This window comes from Balaenoptera ricei, chromosome 13, assembly GCF_028023285.1.
Source record: "Balaenoptera ricei isolate mBalRic1 chromosome 13, mBalRic1.hap2, whole genome shotgun sequence".
Classification (NCBI taxonomy): domain Eukaryota; kingdom Metazoa; phylum Chordata; class Mammalia; order Artiodactyla; family Balaenopteridae; genus Balaenoptera; species Balaenoptera ricei.
This window is the reverse complement of record NC_082651.1, coordinates 77,977,784-78,004,699: the sequence shown is the minus strand read 5'-3', so window position 1 is coordinate 78,004,699 and position 26,916 is coordinate 77,977,784. Positions and strand designations below refer to the sequence as shown.

Below are 26,916 nucleotides of genomic sequence, written 5' to 3'. Positions count from 1 at the left end.
TCACCATTTAACAGCCATCCCAGCGACACAGTTCTATCTTTCCAGGAATAAACAACACACCTGAAAGTCCAACAGGGAGACAGAGTTCTAGAGACAGAAGTCGCCAGGCGCCAGCCGGGGGCCACTGCGCCACACTTCACTACTCCCTAAGAATTCGCCCTGGGCAAGAAGGGCAGAACCAGCCTCGGCCATCTCCTGCATCCTGCACAGCGCTTCGCACCCAGCAATGCCCATGTAGGTTTGCTGAATGAACTGATGAGCCTGACCCAGTGGCCTGGAGCAGGGCAACTGGCCCCCTCTGTCTCCCCCTGTTCGATAAGCCTGTCTCCCCATGCTGGATGGGCGCTCAAAGGGAGAAACCCCTTCAAGGAGCTCACTGTCTTTCTCACTTGCCGACTGCCCCACTGGCACCTCAGCATCACCCAGACCTGTCTTAGCTCTGCCACTTGCTAGCTCTGTTGACTTGGGCAAGTTTCACTGGATGTTTATGAACCTTAAGCTCTTCATTGGTAAAATAAGGGTAATCAATACATCATCCAGAGATAATGTTCATAAGAGAACATTTAACAACCCGTATGGCTCAGACACTGTTTAATCAGAAAGGTGACAGCCTTAAACACCCAGTATGACTGTACTGGCAAGTACCAGGTAAATCTCAGCCTGCCTACCTTGTGGTAGGCCTTGTAAAGAATGAATAACTTAACACAGATAGAGCAGCTAGCATTTCTCCTGAAATGCAGCCATACACCCCTCTCCCCATGGAAGCCTCCTAGCATATGATGGTGGCCACGCAAAGCTCCATTGCCAGCGCTTCCTGCACGACACCTGACAGTCACTTGCACCACTTATTGAGCACATGGCCAGAGCCACCTCCTGACTCCTACTGGAACTTTTCCTTGCAGACAACCCAGGGAGCTCCCGAGGCTTCTTTCAGATGGTCCTACCCACAGAACTCATAGCCACCCTGGGCAGAAGACAGCTGGAATCTCATTCTACTGGGGGAACACAGTCAACCCATTTGTAGGAAGATGGCCTACTTGCTGGGGTGGGGTGGAGGGCACATACCCAAAGCACCCACATGTCCATCCCAACCTCCTCAAATCAGGAAAACAAGGACCAAACCCCAAAGTGCCACAAAAAAAGCAACTGGGTCACTTCTTTGGCAATTAACTCCAACATATATTTCACAGAGAAAATTCTACAATCCCTTACCCCTTATAAAGACTCCGTGCCCGTGGGAAACACCGGGGTTCTGCTCTGGAATAATCCCAACTTCTTCCCTGAAAAGAACTAGCACATCTCATGTAGGGCCTTGACACGTGACACTCAATACATGTCAGAGCTCTCAACTCCTTTTGAGACCAGAAGGAAACAAGAAAACAACTTGGTTACAGCTCAGAAAACAGCTATGCTTAATATGACTGGGGAAAATTAGAAGTCTTGGCACAGAAAGGGAAGGAAGGAAATTGCACATTATAAAAAGGAATGTGTATTTAAAAGTAGAAAATATTATAAATGTGGCTTATTCTTTTTAATATTTATTTATTTATTTTTGGCTGTGTTGGGTCGTGCCAGCTTTCTCTAGTTGCGGTGAGTGGGGACTACTCTTCCTTGCGGTGCGTCAGCTTCTCATTGCGGTGGCTTCTCTTGCTGTGGAGCACAGGCTCTAGGCGTGAGGGCTTCAATAGTTGTGGCTCACGGGCTCTAGAGCTCAGGCTCAGTAGTTGTGGTTCATGGGCTCAGCTGCTCTGCGGCATGTGGGATCTTCCCGGAGCAGGGCTCGAACCTGTGTCCCCTGCGTTGGCAGTCTGATTCTTAACCACTGAGCCACCAGGGAAGTCCCCAAATATGGCTTATCTATGGTTAATAGCAGGTATTTGTTTTTGGTGCTAATAATCTAATTAGCAGTCAATCCAGTGCATCCTTTATTATCAGCTGATACATAATTACTGCTCCATGCTGAGTATTTTCCCGGCACATGATAGCTTTCAACTCCTCAGCACAAACAACCAAATAATTGGTGCTATTATGTCGGATACAGGACTATTCCTCTCTGAGGGGTGATATGGAGGGGGGTTACCATTCACTATGGCCTTTGCATTTTCAGCATCTGTTGATTAACTCCTTACCATGCCCTCTTTCATCAGTCTTGAGGCATGTCGACAGCACCTTAACATGGTCAACAATGTGATAGCTTGGAGATTTCCTTTTTCAAAGTTTAACCCTGGGACCAGAAACATCCCCAGTCATCTGACGTGTTCACAAGGGATATCAAACAGTGCCGAAAGCACAATCTATTTCTCTTTGAAAGTTTTGTAAAGTTTTCTCCTTGATTATTGTTTTAAAATGACTTGTCCTGGAAGAGATAGTTTCTGATAAAAAACTATTTCATTCAACAGCTTGTGGTCTCAATAAGATGTGTGTAATTCCAGGAAGCAGAACAAAAGCGGGCTATAAAGGCAGGTTGCTAAGGGGAAACGATATTCAATCATCACTTTCAGGAGGCCAGATTCGGTGTGACTGTGAGGGGAGGAGAAACCTGGGGTGAGCGTGGTGACGTGGGAAGACGGTGGGCTCTGGAGCCAGACAGATCTGGATTGGAATCCAGTTCCTCTGCTGATGAGCGGCATGACTTTGGGAAAGTCACTTAACTTCCCTAAGGCTTGATGCTCCTCATCTGAAAAATAAAGCTACTAATGCCTATTGTACGGGGCTGTTAGGAAGAACAGATGTCTGACACAGGAAACACCTGGTACTCATAGGGGCTCAGGTTGTTAGTTCTCTGCTTTTTGTCCTGGGTGCAAAAAAAAAAAAAGAATAGAAGGTGGTTTGCTACAAGCCACTAGCTTGTAGCCATATAATTCCACTCACTGTAACTAAGCCTCCACCTCTTAATTATAAACATAGGTAGATTTCAGCCCGGAATCACTATGGAGCCGAATTCCTATTGGCGGTTCCCACTGCCCTGAAGGCTTTCCCGCTGCCTGGCTCTCCTCTAGGATTCCCCTCCCCCAACCAACTTCCTATGATTCAGCAAATAGAGGGTGAACTCTCCGCAGGTACTGTACTTTGGGTGGCTGGTACCTGTACTACACTAGTTATTAAACGTCTCCCTGTATGTAAAAGGGAGTAAGAGTTGGGAAATTGGAAAGACCTATCAAGACCTTTCTCCAGAGACTCTCTTATTCAGAAACAGAAGCCGGTGGCTGTAAAAAGAATGAAAACTTCTATGCTCTGACCCCAAAGAGGTGCTAACACCTGAAGTCAGAAGCCACCCACTCAGTTCATTCTTTATCTTTTTGAACGCCTTACAGAGGAGGCATATACAAACAGAAAAGCGCAGGCATTTGATGAATTCCCACAATGAACACACCTGAGTTACAAGCACCCAGATCGAGAAACTGACACAGTACCAACGCCCCAAATGCCCCCCTGCTTCCTTCTAGTCACTGATGCCAACCAAGTGTCACCGTGAAATTGACTTCAAACACCATAGATTAGTTTACTCTGTTCTTGTACATTATGTAAGTGGAATTCCACAGCCTGAGGGCCAAATCTGGCCTGCCACCTGTCTAAGGATACCCTGGCAAAGTACGAATGGATTTTGCATTTATAAATCTTTGAAAATCACGCCAAAAGAGGAATAATATTTCACAAGATGTGAAAACTATACGAAATTTAAATTTCAGGGTCCATAAATAAAGTTCCATTGGAACACGGCCGTGCTCAATTTCATTTACATATTGTCCTTCACTCCGCAACAGCAGAGTTGGTTACAACAGAAACCATATGACCTAAAAAATCAAAAATTCTGAGTACATGACCTTTTACAGAAAAAGTTTGCCCACTTCAATTTGAGTGCGAGGCATTCGTTGAAATACGAAATGCATTTCTTTGGGGTTTATCACTAGGAGTGAAATGGCAGGGTCATAGGTATATACATGTGTTCAGCTTTAGTAGACACTGCCAAGACGTTTTCCAAAATATACATTCAGTTTTAAGAGAAAAGCTAAAACCTGGAGCAGAAGCCATAATCTCAGTGTTAAGAGAGGCAGGGAGAATTACAGGGTGTTTACCTGATCCAGAATTAAACAAATGATTAGAAACCATCGGGACTTTTGAGTGGAGAGTGAAAATATCAGAGTTCTCCAGGTTTACATTTCCTTTCATTCTTACTCCATGCACACTCTTTAAAAATATAGTCCCCTTTAACGTTGCCACACTCTGCAGAAACGGACAAGAGTGGAGAAGTCACGCTTCTGTTCAGGATCCCACAGTAGAGACTGTGTCATTCAGGCCACATCACAAAAGCACCACCATGAGCCCTCCGGGTAGCTTACCCGAATTGCAGACAAAATACCAGGAAGATATTAGCAACCTCCTGCTTTTATGCTGTCCTAAGTTTAAGCATATACGCGGGCAGCAACTACGTTACCCACACCCAACCTCCAAAGCAGCCACCAAGAGGCTGAACCCTGGGCCTTCAAGGCTAAAGAGCACGACGCAGGCAGGGCACCCTCTGTCTTCGAGCCGGGAGGCTCTCAGGTGACGCTGGCTACCTTCCAAAGACACTTCTTTGGAGTCATTCCCCCATACACCTGCCTCGCATGTCAAATAGGATGTATGTCTTAGGTTCTTTCAAATGACATATTTCCTCTTAGAGGGGAATTGCTTCCGATTGTTTAAGAACCACATTCATCACGAAAGGGATTCATATCAACGGTTTCTGTCTTAATTGCACAATCCTGTTGACTTCTGAGTTAAGCAGCCTCTTGAATGACATCAGAGCCTCATTTCCTGCTGGCAAACCCCGCCAGCCAGGGAGAATCAAGGACAGAGACAACGCCGACTACACGACTCAGGGGTGGGAAAGCCTCTCTCCCTCCACTTCTCCCAGGACCATGAGTCTGCCATTCCAGGCCGGCACCTTCCCACAGTAGAAAACAGTGTCCTGTGGAATGTTTCTGCTGGGCCTGCGAGTGAGTTAAACTTGGCCTGTCCTGGGAGAAAACCCAAAGTCCTGGTGGCCCTCTGGAGACCGGCTCTACAGTTCCCTTAATCAAACCCTCTGTTCCCTTTTACATGCAGAAAAGCAACACTGGTGTTTTAGCAGAGGTACGGAGTCACTTCTCAGCAAGAGCATAAGCTTTTTGTCCATATGAAAATATATACATAACACATACATATATAAAATAGATGTCATTTCCCCTGGAAAAGGAAGCTTGCCAGACGTTGAGTGCAGCCATGATACAAACAGTACAGGCTTTACAGTCAGATGAGTGAGTTCAAGGCCACTTACGGCTGGGCGAGCTTGCCAGTCTCCTCCCTCTTATAATCTCAGCTTCATCATACCTCAGAAAACGAGGATAATAATAACACCCACCTCAAGGGGTTGCAGGAAGGATCAAACGAGGCGTTTGTGAATAAAAACGCTTTGTAAACTGTAAAACATCGCACAAAGAGGTGGAGGGAGGAAGCTACCTCTTATCTTCCAGTTCCTCATTCACCTTTAATTAGTCAGGTCTTTGAGCCAGTGCCTCTGCAGGTAAAGACCAGCAGCCCACCATAATAAGGACCTCGGTCGATTCAGCACTCAGCTGGCAGCTATCAACTGCCTGTCTATTAACAGCCAATTAGCTGGATGGCTTAATTAATCCATGGAACACGTGGTCTGATCTCCCCAAGATCCTGGAAAATGAGCCTGAAACAGATAATCCATGGACGACATGGTCCGATCTCCCCAAGATCCTAGAAAACAATGAGCCCGAAACACGGGCGCCAGCTAATTTCTCAATGACCATCAAGGAGTTTGGCGTCCATTATGCCTGTGCGTTGCAGCTGTGAGCGATGGGAGCATAAATATTGATTGGCTCAGTCTCTCTGTGGCTGGCGGGGTGGGGAATTAACGATTAGAGTGTTCTCAGAGGAACAACAGGAGCTACATAAATCCTCAGCCTGGACCATTAGGGGAAAAAAAATCCTAATTTCCAAACCTTAGTGAGGACAGAGGAAAGGGACCGATGGCCTCTTGGGAGACAGCTTGTCAAGATGGGGCGGTCCTACCTGCTCTGTAGATGTTACCCACGCTTTCCTGGCTGGGAATGAGATGCAAATTGGGTTTAAACAACGGGATCATTAGAAAAGAGGCAGCTGGTGGTGGTTCTCTTCGTCTGGGCACTCAGATCCCGTGGCAGGAACATGTGCGTGTGCTGCTCGCCCTGCATTTCCTTGAAAGATCTCTGTAGTGCTCACAGTTAAGAAGACAAGTGACATGAGGAGAATTTAATTATTTTTTTCAAATGCCTAATCTTGTCTCCAGGAAATGGTATGCAGAAGAGACTTTGTACTTGAAATTGGCATTGTCCGGGAGATAGTGGTCTGATGGCTCCTTAATTCCTGCCATGAGGGCTCATGCTGACATAAGAGCATCCGAGCAGAATGGCTCAGGATGGCCCAGAGCGGCTACTTCCCTCCTTCGGAAAGAACGGCCTTTGTGTCCAGAGCAGCAGCGAGACAGGCTGCTCCTGACCTTGGTCAGTGCCTGCAAGGAAGTACTGGGCTCCTGCACCTCCAGACTTCTTCCCGGGGCTCCTGACCAAGTGCCCTGTGCCTCGCTGCTCTGGGGCCCCCTTGCTTTCCAGGAGATGTGAGTAAGAGGAGGAGGAAGAATGATGAAGGGAGGAGGGAAGCGATGGAAAGAAAAGCAGGAGGAAAGAGGACTCTCTGAGTGGCACATACATTCCTCCCGTCACAGAGATAGATCTCTTCCTCGCTCTCCCCATTAGCTTCCTAGTGTTCATTAGGTCCTGTGATGACAGCAGCTGCTGCCAAATGCAAAGGCTGCTGCCCCAGAAGGTCATCTCAGGCCATTTATTCTGAAATACCAAAATACCAGAGCCAGCAAATTTCAGGAGCTTCTGCAGAATTCCCCAGGGTGCCAGTGTACATGTGTGTGCATGCGCGTTCTTCAGTATCCCAAAGGGGTTCTTTCTTAATCAGTTCAACATCTGAGGGCTCGGGAACTGATTTATCTTTTGGTTAATCTAACATTTCTGGTAAAATAATTAAAAGACAAGTAACAGACACAGAGTATCTGTGGTATAATTACTTAAAGCCACGAGGTCTCACTTCAGAATTATTCACAATTAACCCAAAATGACTCAGACTGCTGGCAAGGCAAGTGGGAGACAGGCAGTGCTGTAGCATGCTGCTCCCATTTCGCAGTTGAGGAGACTGAGCCCGGAAGAGACTATCTGAGTTATCCCCAGCACTGCCAATGGCAGAAAGAGACACCCAGGTTGCCACGTATATAAGAAAAACCAGAAGGTGAAATCACACTTGATTATGACATCATGGGAGCTGCCAGGAGAGGGCTGGGCTCTCCATCTTTCGACCCTGGTGAACAGTGTGAGTCTCTGAGGTCCAGACAAGGAGGAAGGCTGACCACCCAGCTCAGGGTCACTGTGGGCAAGTGGAAGAGGCAGCAGCCAGCTGTAGAGGGCACTGGGCATGTCAGACTCACTTCCCCAAACAGACGGTGGGTCCATAATGCTGGTCTCGGGTAGAATGTGCAAAAGTCATGACAGGGTTCACAGACGCCCCCAGAGAGAGGAGCTGGGGATTTGTCCCTACTTTCTCATTCAGATTCTTTTCCAAAACAAATGCATCGGGGACTTTGAAATGCTCTGGAAGAGTGACAAAACTAAAAACGTTAGAAATTAAACAAGGGCACAGAAACACATTTCTTCAACTTCAAAATGTGTTCCTGGGTGCCTGATAATGCATAAGACTGTTTTGGAAATTTGGGATGGGAGAGGTGTGGGAAAGGATGCAGGCAAAGGCGGCAGACAAGATGGCATGTGAACCTGTCCCTGTAAATATCCCGGGCCTTAGGCATCAGCCAACGGCAGCCTCATTCTGTCCCTGTTCAGTTAATAAATGACCTCTGATGACTGGAAATTAACACTTTTAAATGATACAAACAGATGAGCAACCTTGGAAAAGGGTAGTCTCTAGACAGGCTGGGGAAGCTTGTGACAAGGACATTAATTTCTCTTTCTTTTCTGGTTTTGCCCCTTTGTCTTCCCTGATTTGAGCAGATATCATTCTGTGCCTCTAGAAAATTTTGAGACAGGGATTCCTGGTCTTTGCTTCCAAAAATACCAGGCCACTTAGGGGAACAAGGGTTTAGGAGGAGAGAGAAAGAGAGAGAGAGAGAGAGAGAGAGAGAGAGAGAGAGAGAGAGAGAGAGAGCACTCCCCAGACTGACTCAAAGAGGTTCCCTTCGAATAGATCTGTGGGTCCCTGGGACAGGGCCTGGGGGAGAATGCCAGCTGGGAAAGCAAGCAGGGACAAGGGTGCAACCCAGGGCAGGCCAAAAATGACCCAAGGAGGAGAAATTCCCATCAGCCTGATGGGACTGAACAGGGCAAGAGAGGAAGTACAGGGGAGCTCAGCGTTTTTGGGTTGGTTTGTTTTTCTAAGCTCGTTGATATCTAGAAAGCAAAAGCATGCTATTTCTTGAATACCTGAGGCTCCAACCTTCTAGTCTCATATTTCCCAGCTTCTCACAGCAGCCATATCTGGCCCACAAGGCAACACCATCCCCGCCACCTTCTCCAGGAACTGCCTTAGACGGGAAAACAGCACAGCGTCCAGCGCAGGCACCAGCACACACAGAAATGAATGTTCATGAAGGATGAACGTTCACCTGATAATGAGCTATTTCTGGTCATGCCAGAGTCAAAATTCCCTGGACAGTCTAAAATACACCCACTGAGCGTCAGCAGATTATTAGGGCCTCTCTCTAAAATTGATGAATTTTTTTTAGTGGGAGAAATTACCTAATAAATGGGGAATACGATAACAGTGTCATATACATAAGGTATTTGCAATATACAAATATTACAGAAAACAGGCTCTTTTCTAATAGTTTTTGCTGTATTTCTAGTACAGCACAAATACATTTACATGGGCCTGAGGCACTTTATTCAAAGCCTTTACATTTCCAATACCTTCCTCCAAAAGCACCCTCAGGCCTCAAATTCTTCTGCTTTTACTAAGCCCTAAGCCCCAGGACTAAATTTAGTTTCTTGGAAATAAGAGACAAATTTGCTGGGTTTTTGTTTTTTTTTTTAATTCTGCCAGTTATTGTATAATTCTCCAAGAAGCAAACAAATGATAGGGGAGAGAAAAAATGGAAACATTTTTCAGGTCCTTTTTTTTAGTGGTACAGTATTTATTGCTAAAATACAGTTTAAATTAAGGCATCAAGCTTGTTACAGGATTTTCAATTAGGAATTAGAGCTTTGCTGAATTTGGGGGTGGGAAACCCCATAAAAAATCAAATCAACATTGAAAAGTCAAACTTAAATCTTTATTTGAGTTATTAATAGAAACAGCCCTTCTTGAAACTAAGGAAAAAAATCCAATTAATTTTCTTAAAGCTGGAGTGCAGCTTGGCTTCTCCATTATCACTTGGATTGTGACAAAGCATAGGTTTTATTTTATTATCAGGCTCACTTTGGAGATCCCATTGCCAGGTGAATGAGGATGTTCCCTAACACGGAGGAAAGGGGAATAAGGGTCTAGTCCCCAGCGAAGGCAATTGGCTGCATGGAATCTACAAGTTGGGAAGTCCCCAGCCCAGGAGCCCTCACCATAGCCCTCTCTAGTCCAATCCCTCCACCATTTCAACTTCTCTAAATATTTTTAAGGGAAGGGAGCCCAGTGTTCTTGCTTTAGAAAATAAACTGACCCCCTCCACCACACTGGGAAGAGCCCTAGGCAGAGTCCCCCTGGCTTCAGACATGTCCAAGGCAAGAGCTCTCCCCATGACTGTGCATGAGCATTGTCTAGGAAAACCTTGGATACTGAACTCACTCAAAAACCAAAAAGTTTTCCCTACAATAGACAAATGTCCCTGGATAATTCCTACTATTGAGGAAACAATCTCCGCCCTGGCAAATGATTCCTAAACCAACGGTGCTGCAACCGCCTGCAACCATTTGAGGCAACCCCCCAATGATGCTGCAACCTTCCATCAGACCCGCCCCACCAGGGTGCTCTCTATCCAGCCAGAGGAGCCTCCTCTGCCCCATATGACCTCCTCCGAGGGCAGAGCAGGATTCCCTCTGAAATGGTTTCCCCACAAATTACACCAACCTCCCTGGAGCTCTCCAAAGGCCAGCACGTAGGGATGAAAGTGCTTGGAAAGTAGGTGGGCATCGTGCAGCTATTAACATCCCTAACCTCCCCCCATCACCCACTAGCGCAGACCCAGGCATCCATGTGGCTTGATGGCATGGAAGCAGCTCTTGCGGGAGCAGTTGCCAGAATAATCCCATTCCATTCTTGTCCTGATGCTGCCACTTAATAATAGCCTTGTTATCTTGGGCCAATTGTTTAACCTCATTACTCAATCTCATCTGCATAAAAGTATGATCTGCCTTATTGTTTGTGGTCATTGTGAAGCTTAAATGAGCTAATATATGTGAAATGGAGTGTGCGAATTTGTAAAGCATGATACAAATGCTAGCTATTGTTATTTCACATGAATGCGTGTGCTCACACAGGCTTGGTCCATGAGGAACTCAAGAGGAATGAGATCATTCGGCCATATTTACATGGGGTCCACCGAACTACAAAAAAACCCAAGAGACTTGGTATTCTTCATCTAGCTCCCAAATACCACCCATCAATAGGCTGCCTCAGACTCACATGGAGCCCTTGTAAAAATATTGATTCTAGGACCTTCTACCAAACCCACAGAATCATCATCTCTGCAATAAACACAAAAACGTATAAATTAAATGAGCTCTCCAGGTGGTTCTGACATGGAATCAGGTTTGGAAACCCACCGCACTCCTTGGGACCTGACATGCAAATTTCCTGAGTAGATCAGTCATGGGAATACAACTGTTCTAGTGCTAAGAAGGACCTCTCTTTGTCTCTCCATCCCGCCCCTCAGGTACATATACACTAAAATACAGAGGGCTGCTCATCCACCAGACACAAAATACACCCACGAATACACACAACACATATATGTAGACACAAAAAGGCATAATACAGGTGAAAAACAGGAAGAAGAAACCTACTAACAAAAAAGGGTGACCGGGACTTCCCTGGTGGCGCAGTGGTTGAGAGTCTACCTGCCAATGCAGGGGACTCGGATTCGAGCCCTGGTCTGGGAAGATCCCACATGCCGCGGAGCAGCTGGGCCCGTGAGCCACAATTACTGAGCCTGCGCGTCTGGAGCCTGTGCTCTGCAACAAGAGAGGCCGCGATAGTGAGAGGCCCGTGCACCGCGATGAAGAGTGGCCCCCGCTGGCCACAACTAGGGAAAGCCCTCGCACAGAAAGGAAGACCCAACACAGCCATAAATAAATAAATAAATATTAAAAAAAAAAAAAAGGGTGACCAATAATAAGAATTACCAAGATTTTTAAAGTCTAGAGAATTCATGGTTATAAAGGATACAGAAAATGAGGGAAAAGGAAGATACTAAGACAAAGAGCAAGTGACTGCACAGCACTATGTCTGGACTTCTGACATTAGACCACTGCCCCCATCCCATGCCGCTACTCATTTGTTTGTAATTTTGCCTCAACCAGGAACTTGTGAGAGCCGCCCCCGCCAAACAGCAGGGGCGCAGTGTACTTATCACAGCCGCCCCCAAACCTAGCACAGAGCCTGGCCTGTGGCTGCATTCGATCAATGTGTGCTCAGCGCTCGCCAGGATGAGAAGAGGCAGGAAAAGAAGACAGACAAAGTGCACCAAGAAGGAAACAGATCTCTTGTCCCAGCTCCCTGGTGTAGACTAGAATAAACAAGCTTAAGGTAATGAGGCTCAACGCAAAACAGAGAGGGTTCATGCCCCCACAGACATCATTAACCTCACAAGGAGCAGAACCACCCAGGGAAAAAGACGAAAAGCTCTCCAGATCTATGAGCTCTCCAGATCTCACTCACCTCAGACCTCTCTAGGTCTGAGGTGAGTGAGAAAATTGACCCGGTGTGATGAAGGCTGTTTGAAATCATCAGTCTGACCTCATCACTCCTCTGCTTAGTACACCTCCAAGGTCCCCTGGTACCCACAAGGTCCTACCCAACAGGACCGTTACACATCTTCCCAACCTCATCCTTGCCATTGGCCACATGCTTTGACGCCAAACTCACCCAGCGCGCTGTGTAATTCCTCTCAGCCTGTTTGGTGCAATTAACCTCTACCTGGAATGCCCTCCCTACCTGCTGGCAAACCTACTGTTCATCCTTCTCAACTCAGTTCCCTTATGTCCTCCTCCTCCTCCAGGAAGTCCCCAGGCTCCCATGACGCCCAGCGCACTGAGCCATTGTAGCCCTCAGCACACTGTATGGTCCTGGTCTATTCCTGAGCAGATCCCCCTACTGCAGAGAACAAGTTCTGCATCTCTGTACCCACAGTACCTAGCACACTGCCTGGCACATGGCAGATCATCAATAAATGATTGTGGAATTCAATCGAGCATTGGCAAGATTCCAAAACATTAAGTGACCAGAGACTTAGTTAAAAGGCAATCTCAAAGGCAACTTGATATAGTGGAAAGATCCTGAATATCGGAGGTCTGAGTTCAAATCAGTAGTGTCCTAAGGCAAGGTACTTAAAGACTGAACCGGTTTCCTAATCTATGGAATAAGGAGAATCCTACCCAACTCATACAACTACTTATGAAGAAGCACCCACTATGTACCTGGCACCTAGTAGGTGCTCTGCACTGTACTTACTGGGAGCCTCCCCTCTCTCTCCCTTCCCCCATTATTTTCTGTCTCCTGCTTGGGACCGTAAATCTTCTCCAAGGGCTTTTTCGCAGTCGCTGGAGGACCTCTCTGGACCCAGTTCATAAGCGTTTCCTGGCTGGTCAGGAAACCCCCTGAGGCCTCCTTTTTCTGTGTCCTACAGCCAGGTCTGTGGAAGAGGGGACCGAGGAATAGGGGCTCTGAATAAAGGTAAGACTGAACCTTGCAGCTCCGCTCATATGAACCGACTGGGCAGGAGTTGGAAAAGCCACTTGGATTCTCATTTCCCCAACTCCCCACCAATACCAAGGCGTCTGTTTTTACAGGCTCTTTAGTGATGTTCAGGGCACATTCAATTCAACTTCCAATGCAGCCGGAGGGATCGAGGACAATTACACAGCAGGGGTGGCGAAAGGCCGGGTGGGCCCCGGCAGCAACCGCCCGGGAGGCTGCAGGGCGCTCTCCCGCGCCACACACGCGCGCGCGGCGCACCCTCGGTCTCCGGCCTCCCCCGGTCGGGCCTGGCAGCTGAGGGAAGGAAGGAGATCAGCGCGGCCTCCCGATTTCTCGCGGGCGCCAGCACCTGCCGGCCCTGCCACCCGACCCCACCACCGGCGACTCTCTCGCGGCGTCCACGGACGGCCACCCCCTGGGCTGCTCGACCGTAGTGCCCCCGCCGCCCAGGGACCCCGGCGCGCTGCCCAAGTTGAGAGCCCGCTCTGCCCGCCAGCGCGCCCACCATCCACACCCACTCCCACTCCCACTTACACACAGAGCGGGGCCGGGGATGCCCCTGAGCTTTTTGAAATCCAGAAACATCACACTGTAGCCGCATCCGGCGCCCGGTTACCTGCTCGCAGCACCCAGACCCCCGCCCTGGCTTCCCGGGAGCCCGCAAACCCGGCGCGCGAGCTGCGCGCCCTCCTGCCCACCACTGCCCCGCGCCCGGCGCGCCGCCAAACCGGTACCTTGGGGGTCTGCACTTCAGGTCCCGCCGGCACCTCCAACTTCTTCTTGGTTACCCAGAAGAACAGCAGCACGGTGATCCAGAGAACCCCGAAGATCGGCAGCACCAGGCGGCGAGTCAGACGCCGCATGGTCCCTCTTGCCTTCTCCTCTCGGCGGCGCTGCGCCCGTGGGGCACCCCCTGGCGGTCAGGGTCGGCGGGGCAGGAGTCCCCAGAGCGCCCTGCTCCCGGGAGCGCTAGCCCCGGGATCCGGGTGGAGGGCCGGTGGGATCCTGCCAGGCGCCCCGCCCGCTTGGGGGAGAAGAGAGCAGGGGTGGTGGGCACACGGTGCCCCGAGGCGCGGCAGGGAAGGGCCGAGGGGCAGCCAAGCTGGACGCCCGCTCCAGCCGGAGAAGCGCGGTGGCCGCCGAGATGCTTCCCGCGCCGCCGCCGTTGCCGCCGCCTCGGCAGCCGCCGCGAGGAAAACTGACTCGAGCTGTGGGGAGGGAGGAATCCGAGGCTGTGCCCGGCACCCCGGGAGGAACGCGACGGGGGAGGGAAGGGAGGGAGCGAAGGGGGAGGGAGGGCCGACAGACAGACCGACTCCGAGGGAGCCCGGGCAGGAGCGAACGGGGCTCTGAGAGGGGGCGCTACCGCCGCCCGCCCACCGAGGCGCCGGGTGCTGTTCTGGGGTCGCCCGCGGCGAGCCCTGGGCGCAGCTCCCGGGCCGTACCGGGATGGGGCGGGGCGGGAAAGGTGCGTCCGCGAGACCCGCCACCCCCAGCTGCGAGCTGGGATCCAAGGGCCAGCCGGCGCCAGGAGGAGCTGTGCTTGGGAGGACTTTCCGGCTCGCCGCGGGGGTCTGCACGTGGCGCTCACAGCCCGGTCCCGCCCTTTGCGCACCCGCCCTATGGGAGCTGACGCCGAGAGGTTGGGCCGCTGGCGGGGCTACTGCCCCACCCGCAAGCCACGCTCCTGGCCGTGCAGGGCCAAGGCAGAGTTCAGCCACCGCCCCAGGGTGTTTCTCTGCCTGCCTGCAGGTGCCTGGCAACTTTTTCTGCTTAATGGAACGCTGAGTTGGTCTAGATTTAACTTTAAAGAAATCCTTTTAAAAATTAAGGTGTAATTATCTCCCTTAAGGGTTTTCTCTCCCTATAAGGACCAGGGCTCTGTGCTTGCAGGAAGGGGGTGGGGGATGGAGTCCAAAGCTGGGTCAACCACGTGGGGTTCTTGGAAAGTGGTTTTGGGGCAGTGGGGTACTGAGCACAGAGGGTTATCTTTCAAAAACCCCTTTCCCCAAATGCCTTCTGGAAGTGCATCCTCCTTCCTCTTGAAGATTAGAACTACTTGAGTCCAGAGGCAGAGCAAAGTCTGAATTGGATTCCCATGTGGGTCTCAGCTAGGCTGGAATGATGGTGATATCACTGGACTAGGGGTTCCTGGCCCGGGTCAGCCACACTAGCTGTGTGACTCTTGGGGAAGTCCTTTACCTTCCCCGAGCCTTAGATTCCTCATCTGTAAAATGGGGACGATACTACCTCCTCTGACAAGTGAATGAATAGTTGTGAAAGCTAAATGCAAGGTGCTGGTGTTACCTGATCATCTAATCCCTCAAAGAGAGAAAGAAAGAAACCTTGCTCTCCCTGGGGAACAGTGCCATATTATGTCTGTTGCCTGAGTTGGAGGGATGCTTATCTCATCAAGTTGCCTGGGGAGGTGAAAGTGATGCATCTACTACTGTAGCCATCATCCTCCCTGCCTCTCCCTACAGAGCTCAGCATGGGGAGGTAGCGCAGGGGTAAAGCACGGCTCCAGAATTCACTCTCCAGTAAGATGGAGTCAGCAAAAAGTGGAGTCAGAAATGGAGGAATCTGCTGCAAACCCCTGTGTTTGGTACCTTGTCTTTCAGTCACAGGGCAGTCCTTCCTCATAGCCCCAAAGTGCTCTCGGCCAGGCTATAGATGAGAAGTTTTTGGTTGGGAACAAAGGCGGAAATCAAACAGCCCAGGAAAGCTGAGCACTCCTGCCAGCCCATCTCCAGATTCAGCTGAGCTCTCAGACCATCACACAGAACCCTGGGGATGGTCCAGGATTTGCCTTTATTAGCACACTGAAAGGTTGAGGTAGGCTTCCCAGCCACGACTTTGGCTGGGCAAAGGTCCGGGTAGATCATGGTCATGGGAGGGGTGGGGGGCAGCAGCAAGAGAACCCCTGTCTGCAGCATCTTGAGCTTCCTGGATCCTTCCAGGAGCCTTACCCTGGGCCTGCAGCCTGGGGCCCGCAAAGTGCTCTGCGGCAGGCTGCGCAGGGGAGCTCCAGGCAAGCCGCTGAAGTGCCGTAGGCTCCAGGCAGGAGCTGCAGCACCGTAGTCCGCCGCTCAGCGCTTTGTGATGCTGCATCTGAGTAACAGATGGCGAACAGTTACACAACACCACCGCCAAGCTTTAGAGATGGTGCAGCACCACACCACCTGCTGCTGAGGGTGTAAGGTGCTTGGTGCTGTTTGGCATCTGGGGAAACTGAGGCCTTGGGTCTCCCATGGCAGCTCCATACAGACCCTGTGATGCCTGGGGCAGCAGGGATTGCCTTCCAAGATGCTTGCTTCTTGATTACTATTTTGTCCTCCCTTCAAGTGGAGAAGATTCCCTGGGCCTATGAAAGCTGTGAAGGGAATCCAGTTTTGCCAAGTGTCATTACCTGATCCAGCCAAAAGGCATATTATTCTGGGTTGTCAAGCCAGTCACTGTCATTAGGGTTGAAACTGATTTCAGTTGGGACTTCAAACATTTGGAAGCCAGGTGAGTCTCCATGCAGGGTCCAGCCCTTTAAGTCTCTCCCAGCCTATTCAGGGGTCCCCCGGATAGTTAAAACTTTAATATCCACCTTAAGTAATGCAGAGCACGGTTGATCCCAGTGGGGGATTACCTATCATCGGTGATTAATCCAAGTTACTTTTTTCTCATCACAGCCTATATGGGGAGGAAAAGCTCCTAGCAAAAGATTTAACATGGCAGGAAAATAAGAAAAATAAGAACATTCTGAATTAGGACTATCCTGGTGCCCTAAAATGGATCAACCTCTGGTCTTGATAGTCTGGAGCAAATTCCTGATTTCTCGGGATCTGTTTCCCCATTCCTAACGTCATGCCCTCTCAAAGGCCTTCCAGCTCACACGTATGGGGTTGTAACCTTCCTCGTCCCTGAATTGGGACTCTTTTTTGCCACTCCTGTCCTTGGCAAGTTCTCTCCTAGCAGCCGAAGTCATTAGAGAGCGAATTGGGTATTAGAGCAGATGTGAGTCATTCGTGTTAGTATAAAAACTGTGGAATAAAACCCATTATGGCCCCAGAAAGCTGTGTAAAGCAGCACACGGAGCCAGTGTAAGCCGGGAATGGGAGGAAGCTGTGAAGTCCAGTGCATATGCTCTCCGGTGCCTTTTGCTGTGGGTTTTCACACTTTGCTTCTGGTTGCCTTTGGCTGTCCTCCTGTCACTCTCACTCAGCTCACTGCAGAGGCTGCAGCCTTTTGTTCCTTTCGGATCCGATCCCCCGTATCCCTCCTCTCTGCCCACTGCATGACTTCAGCGAGAGTGTGTGTGTGCATGTGTGTCTTCCATCTGCATGCTTATTGGACCTGCCACCACCAGCGAGATGCCCTCTGTGCCCAGCCTAATGAGATTGTACCCACAGAGGCCCGGCAGCTTCCAGGTGAGGGCTTTACCCCTTCTGGGCCGCAGGGAAATGTAACTGAGATCAGGGCAGATTGGGGCACGGTGATGAGCTGAAACACATGCACACGGGCCCAGCACTGGCAAGGGTCTCCAGCAGCAAAAGGAGCAACAGCAAGAATTCAGAGATGTCTGTCTTTATTCCACAGTCGTATGGACACAAGTCTTTGGGCCTGATCCTGCGGCCTGCTTTATTCAAGTTCTTTATTCACCTGTAAATAATACATCAGCTCCCTTTCCCTCTGTGTTCCTGTCCTTTTTCCTTGCCACTGTAGACTCTGTCAAACTGTATGTCCCGAGTCTCCTGCGAGGCCTTTTTATAAAGTGAGTGATAGAATAGTTTAGGCTGTGTGGTAAATGAGAATGAGCTGTTACCAACCTTCTTACGTCCTCTCTCTGCCACATTGGTGCATCTTTGTCAAAAGAATAAAGCCAGCCGACTTTTCCTCTTATCTTCGCCACGTAGATGGGTGGCTTTATCTAAGGGATCTGAGACTCACCTTTCTGGATCTTTCTCCATCCATTAAACACCTCCTTTCACCATCCTACTACCCTCAACCCCGCCTCCCTTTTTTTTCTTATGTACCACGGTATAATTTGCTTCCTGGAAAGGGATTTATATCTTTGCATTTCAAAAGCCTGCTCCTTTCTTTCATTACTTGAAGTGCCCCCAAACTTTCTTTGTTCCTCACCCAAATGCCAAGTATAAAACTCACTATTGCTGCAGTGATATGCCTTTGCTGGTTGCGAAAGTGGTTTGATCTTCAGTGGTGGTGTCCTGCAGTGACCTGAGCCATGGACCACCTCTCCCCACGTAGAAAATGTAAAGTTCTAGCAGCACGAAGGGATGACCCAATTAGCTTAAAGAAAAGGAGAGGAAAATTCTTTAACCTGAATTACCTAGCAGGAAAGAGGGGTGCAGGAGCAGGAGAAGAAATGGAGGGATCCGAAGACAGATATCATTCATTCCTCAGGACCCAGAGTTCACACAGCCACGTCTGATCGCCACCTGCATCATCTTTGACAAATCAAAGACAGTCCTTCTTGGGAGGCTTAAGTTTAGAGGCATCAGTGAAAGGTAGAAGGGGGCAGGAGAGCTCAGATCCTGGAAGGAATGGAAACAGGGTGCGTCCTCTCCAATCTGGCAGGAATTTCAACAATGTGAGGAGCCAAGCATGCCCAGGGGTGGAAATGGGACAAATCTGGTTCCCAGGACAAGCGGCTGCGGCCAATGGCAGATTTTGTGATCAAGTCATTAGTGGGTGTTGCGCATTGAGCAGGGTGATTACATGCCCCAGTTTGCTTAGGGCAGTCCTGGTTTATTCCTATTTTCCTGGCATAATTATTAATAGTGCCCCCTTTCACTTTCAAGAAATTCATATTTTAGGCAATAAATTAGATGGCCACTGACATGGACAGGACGACTCCAGTGATGTCGCTAGAAAAAGATTGATGCTCTTAGGTGACAAAAGGGTCTTTGCTGTTCAAGTTCTTCTGTGGGTGTGCTGAGTTTGGGACAGACTAAATGTTCCTGTGGGGCACGATTCTGAGTGAACGATAATCAAAACATTTGTTCAAAGGAGAGACAATGTGGACAAATCGCACTGGCTTTAAATGGGAAATCATCGTGTTGCCCATATCAGTCAAAGGCTGTCTGATCCTATCCACCCAACTGAAGGAACTTTATCCACCTAGCAGCTCACACATCTCAGGAAGCAGCCAGGCTCCTGGCACAGGTGTCTCTTCAAAGGACAGGAGGTTCCTGACATCAGACTCTAATTATCCCTCCAACCCTCTCTCCCTCTACCCACATAACTCTGTGGGCCATGAATGAGTGAAATGGTATGAGATCAATGAAAACAATGAAACTGACATTCAACCTTCTTGTTGAGGACACAGTGGGAAGGGGCTGGGTCCATGTAGGACTCACAAGGAAGCAGATCATTGCCAATGAAGATGAAGCGGTACCAGAGTTTTCCAACTTCTCAACAGAAACACAAGTCCAACTTCGTGATATCGCCTGGATTTTAACTGTTGTTAACTAATTCAATTCCCACCCCCTCTCCGAAAAATTAGGTGGGCTAAATTAAACAGGTCTGCAGACTGGATCCAGCCTCCTGCTTGCCAGTTTACAACCCGTACTTCAGCGACAAATGTTTCAATAAGCACTGAGATTTCCTGTGTACCATCAGTCTACTAACTTAGAACAGATAACACCCAGCCAAGACAAAGGGGAAATAGTGGAACAGACTATATTAGAGTCAGAAGGGGCCTTGGAGACCATCTAGTTCAATGCTTCTTATTTTGTAATTGAGGAAAGTGGAGCTCAGAGAAGCTACCTGATCTATTTCCAGCAAGACAACAAGTTCATCAGTAGACCTTGCATTATAACGCATCTACCCCGAACCCCCAATTCTGCCAAGTGACACCCCTCACTAGGTTCAATAGACCAAGTGAAACAGGGAACGGAGACATTTTGGGGGCTAATAAGCCCAGAAGTTTCCAGGTAATCAGCAACAGAGACATTGTACGCACAGATTCTGGGCAATTTGCTGTGAGTAATACAAATAAATACAAACCTGTTCCCAACTCTTCAAGAAAGTGTAAGCTGGTGATTAGGATGCAGGTTGAGCGCCCAAAGATCTGGTTCATCCTCTCTGTTGAGCTTCCATTGAGTAATGATAGGAGTTCCAGGTAGAGGCGCTTCAGTCCACCTGAGAATGAGCCACATTGCAACAAGAAAGTCGTTTTTGTAGCCATACTCCTCACCTGTCTTCAGTTTCCCTCATTAAGTGCTGTGCAAATATTAATTAAACAGAGATTATTTGAAAAGTTCTTTTAGCATTTGAACTCAGCTGGGCTGCATCAGAGGATGATATTAAAATCATCCCCCGGCTGGCAGAATGTTGTTCTTTTAAAATAAAAATTCTTTCCCTTTTGCAGTTCCCCCCCTACACCATAGGCAATTTATTTTGCCCATCCTCTGGCTGTTTCACCCTTGGTGTCATCATTTTCATGAGACAACTGAAAATAATATTTCTCTTGTGCTCCAAAGAGCCAAATTCCTTTTTTTCTGGTTTGATCCGAAGAAGGAGGGTTTGCGCGGTAATAGAAAAAGACACCTGATGTACAGTCCAAGCACAAATCCTCTGGGAGAAATAATGCATCTCTTGGGGAAAAGAAATAGCTCATACTTGTGAGGTAGTAGATTTTCAATTTATAATGGTTTTCCATTTCCTTCGATTGCCAGGATAACTGCATTCCAGAAAGGTTGGGCTTTCTGTATGTAAGGCAGACCTGCCTCTGGGATCTGGAAGGTAGATTCAAAAGTGATGAGTGATAAATAAGCATCCCTCTCCATCCCCCTGCACCACTGTCCCAGGGATTTGAAGCAATGCAGATCAAAGGGTTAAAATCCATTACCCAGAGAGATGGCAAAGTTCCTCTCAGTGATCTCTTCCCCCAACACTGCTCTCAGGCCTGAATTCCAAATTGATTTCCTTAATAACTATTAAAGATCTTTTAAATTAAACCGGGCATCCTCTTCCTTGGCAAACTTTTCTTGATGACATCTCTGGTTAATTAAAGGTTTAAGCTGCAAAGACGTATTACATAAGAACACGAGAAGCTGCTTTGTGGCGTGCTAATGAAGGACACTGCTGGTTCTTGCTGCAAGAAACCAGGGCTGCACCAAAGGGCAGCTCCTGGCTTCCTTTATGGTGGTGTAGGAAGTCCCAGAAAATGTTCGTAATAAAGGTAGTTGGGTGAGGGGGGAGTGTTCATTTTTCTGTTTCCCAAGGTTCAATTTCTCCTTTCAGGCATGCCGGGTAAGTGTGCATCAAGTGTTTTTCATTAAAAGCATGATTCATTTGGATCATAATTCACTGATACTAACAAGACATTTTTACCTTTTCATCCAAAATCCCTGAGGTAGGAATACACTTGGCAGTCAGAGAACAACAAACAAAGGCCTCTTTTCACCCATCAACAAAATGCAGTCACCTCTACAATAGAATGTAGCAGGTTCTCATGAAAAAGGGAAGAAAATCGTACATGGGTTTGCAATAGTAAATTGCTCTGATCCATTCACCTTCTTTGTCCTGGTTCCCTTTTTTCATTTTTTTCCCACCAGGACCCCTATTTTAAAATGATAGAACAGAGCAAGGTGTGCAGGATATCTTTAAGGAACAGAACTTTTCTTTCTGCAAAGTTAAATAGCTCTTCAGTTGGGAATCAAACCTATGACCCTGGCTTTGTGGTCACTGTGGTCTAAAATATGGGTCTCAAACCTAGACGTGCATTAGAATTACCTCTGATGTACATTAGAATTACCTCTGATGTACATTAGAATTATATCTGTTAAATCAGATGCCTGTGTCTTGTCCTAAGCCTGCTGAAATTCTGTGGGTGATGTTTCTAGGCACCTAAGTTTGGGAACCACTGGACTAGTCAATATCTTCAAGTTGAGTCAGTATCACCTCTTAGGTCTGCCTGGAAATGTTGAAGATGGTTTATTATTTCAATACTTTGGTCTTATAGATGACTCAGACAGGCAAAACAGAGCAATGGGAAATAGAACCTCACCAGTACTGCTGAGGAAAAGTGATTCCAATTCTGACAAGACACCAAGCAGGGAATTTAAAAGATTTTTCACTCACACATTGTCATTGGTCAGTGGCTCACAGCTCCACATGAGTGGGCTCAAACCATTAGAGAGAATCAGGATCACCCGGAAAACTTGTTTTACTAGTCATTTTACTATAAACATTTTTAAACACACAGGAAGTTAGGATGATAATCTACTCAACAGCCAGGCGTATAAGATACCTCCCACCAAGATTCAAAAATTAACATTTTGCCATATATTTGTGTACACACACAAGCATGCATCTATAATTGCTGAACCATTAAAAAGTAAATTACAGACATGATACAGAACACCTAAACAATAACCCAGAAACACTTCATCACAAAGTCCCCGAAATTAATGGCATCCTGGGCATAACCACAACACCATGATCACACCTAACTGAATTAAAAATAACTTCCTAAGATCATACAACACTCAGTCCATAACCAAGTTTCTAGGGAACTTCAAAACACAGAACAAAACTAAGAAGCAAACCTTGCTGGCCAGATTCCCAAAAATGTTTATTCAGGTAGGTGATGATCGTTGACTGACTAATTAAGAATGTTTGTCTTGCCAATAACTGAAATGCAGTTCACTCTTTGTACTTGAAAATTGCTTGGTGATTTGCATGGCACTTAACAGTCATTATGTCATGTGAAGCTCTTAGCAGTGCTACTCTAAGGTAGATAGGAGCGATGAGGCAACTGGGACCAAGAATTGTTGTCACCTGCCCAGGTCCTGTAGGTAAATCTCAGTGGCAGCTTGAATTCCAAATCTGCGGTAAGGGACGAAGCACTGCCTTGAGTCTGGAACTGGGAATCCTGGTTCTCCCTCTGCTTCTAACCCTGCCTATGGGACTTGGAGCATTAGACCAAATTTCTCTGGTCTTTGATGTCTTCACCTGTAAAGTGAGGAACTCAATTGATTGTCTCTAAGATCCTTTCCACTTCAGTCTCTCTTGGATTCAATGCATTTCTTACTCCTCCTCCTAAATCCTTTACTCATCTCCATTTGGTTCTGCAGCCAATGTGTACAGGGTTTTATTGAGTCATAGGGAAATACCCACTGATAAAATGTTGATGAGAAGAGATATATTTGACAAAAGTCTTCCTGTTTGCTATGGCCAAGCATGTCCAGGTCCCTTAAACTCAAGGAGGGTGTGAACCAATATTGAGAAATTCCTTCACTAAGTCACATGGGACAGGGGATGTGTGAGGATGATTCTCTTTCTTCTGCCTGAACCGGGAAGGTGGCCCTCTGGAGAGAAGCCAGTGGGCCAGGGTGCCAAACATTTGCCTCTGATGCTGGCTGCCTTAAAGCAGCACATGTTAGAGAAAAGGGTGAATCTCTACAGAGGTGCAGGAGCCCATGTCTCCTCTTCCTCACTCCTTGAAAAGAAAACTGCAAAAATCTAAGAACACATTCCTAGCAAAGTCCACAGCTTCTAAACAGAAAGGATAGGTTCAACTAGAGACCACCCCCATTTCATTAACAAGTGACCCCGGCTTCCCTACCCTTCCCTGTATAATGAAGGCTCCAGCTGCCTTAAACCCCTGCCCGATTCACCCACATCCCCCAGAACTGTTCCACGCAGACCTATGATCTGACAGGTAAGGACCAGAACTATTTAAAATTCATCACTTGGAGGAGACTTTAATTTTATATGTATTGTGTGAATTTTTTACAACCAGACATATTCATGCATTGCTTATGTAATTAAAAATAAATAATTAAAATCTTTGACAGCTGATGGGTTTTTCTCTCTGGTCTCTCAAAGACAAAGCAATCCCCAGGGTGCAGCAAACGGCTCTGAGGTTTTCAAGGGTGTGTGTGTGTGTGTGTGTGTGTGTGTGTGTGTGTGTGTGTGTGTGAGTTGGAGTGGGAGGACGTGGTATGGGCTCATATTTACAGGAACTGAATAGAAATGGTCCAGTAGTGCCCAAACAACAACAATAATAATGTTTAAGCACTTACATACAGACCACGGGCACATTAAGGAGCAAGGTGAAAACTAAGGCTACCTAACCATGGCGAAAGCTGGACCAGTGGTGGGAGGTGGGAGAGAAAGATATAAAGAACCAGTTCCTCTAATTCTGTCTCTTTCCCTCAGCCTCTCATGACCTCTCTCAGAATATCCTCTGCTCGGGCTTCCCTGGTGGCGCAGTGGTTGAGAATCTGCCTGCCAATGCAGGGGACACGGGTTCGAGCCCTGGTCCGGGAAGATCCCACATGCAGCGGAGCAACTGGGCCCGTGAGCCACAACTACTGAGCCTGCGCGTCTGGAGCCCGTGCTCCGCAACGGGAGGGGCCGCGATAGTGAGAGGCCCGCGCACCGCGATGAAGAGTGGCCCCCACTTGCCGCAACTAGAGAAAGCCCTCGCACAGAAACAAAGACCCAACACAGGCAAAAATAAATAAATAAATAAATAAATTAAAAAAAAAAAAAAAAAAAGAATATCCTCTGCTCTTCACCCTCAGTGCTGCCAGACCTGTCCAGTTGGGAGGCAGGTCCTCATAATGTCACTCACGTCATCCCCCACCAAGGCTCTGCACATGCTCCTTCTTCAAAAGTCCTTTTTCCTCATTAGGGAGTTAATCACCACCAGCAGCCTGTCCCAGGGCCCCTCACTTCTGAAGACGCCCTCTCCACCATGGGAGTCTGATCTGGGGCTGCCCCTCTCAAGCATTCTGTCCACCAACCCTGGATATTGAATTGCCATTTGTTTGCTATGACTTCAGTATTTAAGCTTTACCGTTTGTGTGTACATGTTAATAGTTTGCTTTAATACAGCAATTCTTTGCTTTAAAAAAAGCAGCCTGTCCTTGTCCTTTAAGGAAGGAACTCATCCCAGCAGTCAGGGTGACTGCCCTGAGATCATAGAACCCAGCAGCCTCACAGAGGAGACTTAAAATCAAGAGCTTCTCTCGAGAAGGAGTCACACACTCTAGGAATGAGCCCTCCTCGTGGAAAGTCAGACGGGGACATGACCTTCACGCTCAGCTGGCCGATGCCCTGGTGCTCACTAGCCTGTGTCCTCAGAGGGTCTCTGGGCGATCTGGCTTTAGTGACACACCCCTATCTCCTGGAATCGCCTGAGGTGGACAGCATCCCTCAAAAACATGGGACTGGAAAGGACAAGTTTTAAAACCTCAAGACTGAATAAAAGGCATTCAGAACAATGAAGGCAAAGAGGGTCAGGTCAGCCTGCACCTGGTGTGACGTGAGCACAGCTGATGTCAAGCCAGTTTGGCTTAGCAGCTAAGCACACAGGCACCGGAGTCAGAGGCCTGGGTTCTAAGCCTACCTCTGCCATCAGCTGCAGACTTTTGTCAAGCCACTGAATCCCTCTGTCCCCCAATTGTCCCCGGGTTGGAGTTGGTCACACAGACCTCTGGTTGTAGTCTGGGATCTGCTGCTTCTTAATTGTGTCATGTGGGCGTGTTATATAGCCTTTCTGAGCGCCAGCGTCATCATCTGAAAAAAAAGTGACATTACGAATATCTCCTTGCAGGGCTGTTGTGAGGATTTAGAAACAACAGATACAAAGCACCTGGTACAGAAGGTAATCAATATACCAGTCATCCATCACTGCCACTCATGATCATGTGATGATGGCTCGATAAGCTATCACCTTGAGGGCAAGGACTGTGTCTTTTGACCTTGGCACCCCTCCTCCACCACTTAGTGACATGATGAAAATACTCAATACGATATTTGTTTGATGAATTTTTAAAAAGCAAGCATCTCCTTCCATTTGATGGACAGAAAGAAGGACTGTGAAGTAGTGGGCTCTGGAAAGAGACGCCAAGCCCACCCCTCACTGGTCATGTCATATTGGCAAGTCTGGAGGGCACGTGACTGTGTTTGGCTGCCCACATCTGAACCCCTTTCCATTTGGGGGGAATTCCCTCCCTGATAAGGAGCTGAAGCAGCCTTTCAGAGGAGCTGAAAAGCACCAGCACTTCCTTTCCTAGCCTCCCTTGCAGCTGCAGCCCAGATTTATGCTCTCCTGGTCAGACCACTTGGCCAAATTTTTACATGGAAACTGATGAGACAAGAAAGAAGGGACAGAGGGCAGTGGGAGTCATGACAGCTGAAAAGTTGAATTTCTGGCACAAAAGCGGCATGGGGCTTGCAAAAATAGCAGAAGCAGTCTAGCCGAGTACCTGCACAAAAATGGCAGTGGTGCATATCCTGGCATCTAGTGCTCTGTAAGAGTGGCCATGGTCTGCTCATCAGACCAATTTTGCAGTGCAACTGTAGGCATACCTCTGGAAGCTTAGCCCTGGTTCTCTGTGAGCTTCCCCAAATCCTTTTAGTATTCTGTTTCTGCTTTATCAGCCAGAGCAATCTTCTGGAGCTTGCAATCCAGAATTTGACTGACCCAGCAAGGTGCTTAAACTCTGCAGTTGTTTCCCCATCTTTACAACAGGGTTAATTCCTTAGGGATAGAAGAAGATACTATACGTTCAGTGTCTGGCATCAGAGTACTCAGCAAATATTATTTCCTTAAACACAAGTCCAAGAGCAGTCAGAGCCTCAAGCTACAGTGTTACTTATATTCCTTTTTGACATTTGAGTATATGTGCATCTTGGGGATCCACACAGTTCTAGAGAGAACCCAGCTTACTGGTTGGTTCTCTAGCTAGAGTGAAAGCAAAAGGCCAGGAATAAACTGTGCCTCAGGTTCACATGCAGAATCATTCAGAGCCATCAAGAGTGATCTGTATGACCTGACTCCAAGATGGGACCAGCTCTTGCCCTCAGTTCAAAGAAATCACAACTAATATCTCCAAGTTTCCTGGAATCCTACAGATGAAATGGGATAATCTTGAC

At 48.0% G+C, this 26,916-nt stretch overlaps 2 protein-coding genes across 3 annotated transcripts in view; both read right to left on the bottom strand.

The window, feature by feature from the left end:
- The window catches only part of GALNT14 (polypeptide N-acetylgalactosaminyltransferase 14), a 216,550-nt gene extending 202,676 nt beyond the window's left edge, over nt 1-13,874 (bottom strand). For both annotated transcript variants that reach the window (XM_059942929.1, XM_059942930.1), the window contains exon 1: nt 13,746-13,874. In XM_059942929.1, the coding sequence (XP_059798912.1) occupies nt 13,746-13,874 (129 nt within the window). The remainder of the gene's footprint in view (nt 1-13,745) is intronic.
- Nucleotides 13,875-13,980: 106 nt separating this feature from the next.
- Nucleotides 13,981-26,916, bottom strand: part of CAPN14 (calpain 14) — a 59,019-nt gene continuing 46,083 nt past the window's right edge. Inside the window, 2 exon segments of the mRNA XM_059942610.1 lie at nt 13,981-14,219; nt 15,981-16,122. Coding sequence (XP_059798593.1) covers nt 13,981-14,219; nt 15,981-16,122 — 381 coding nt within the window.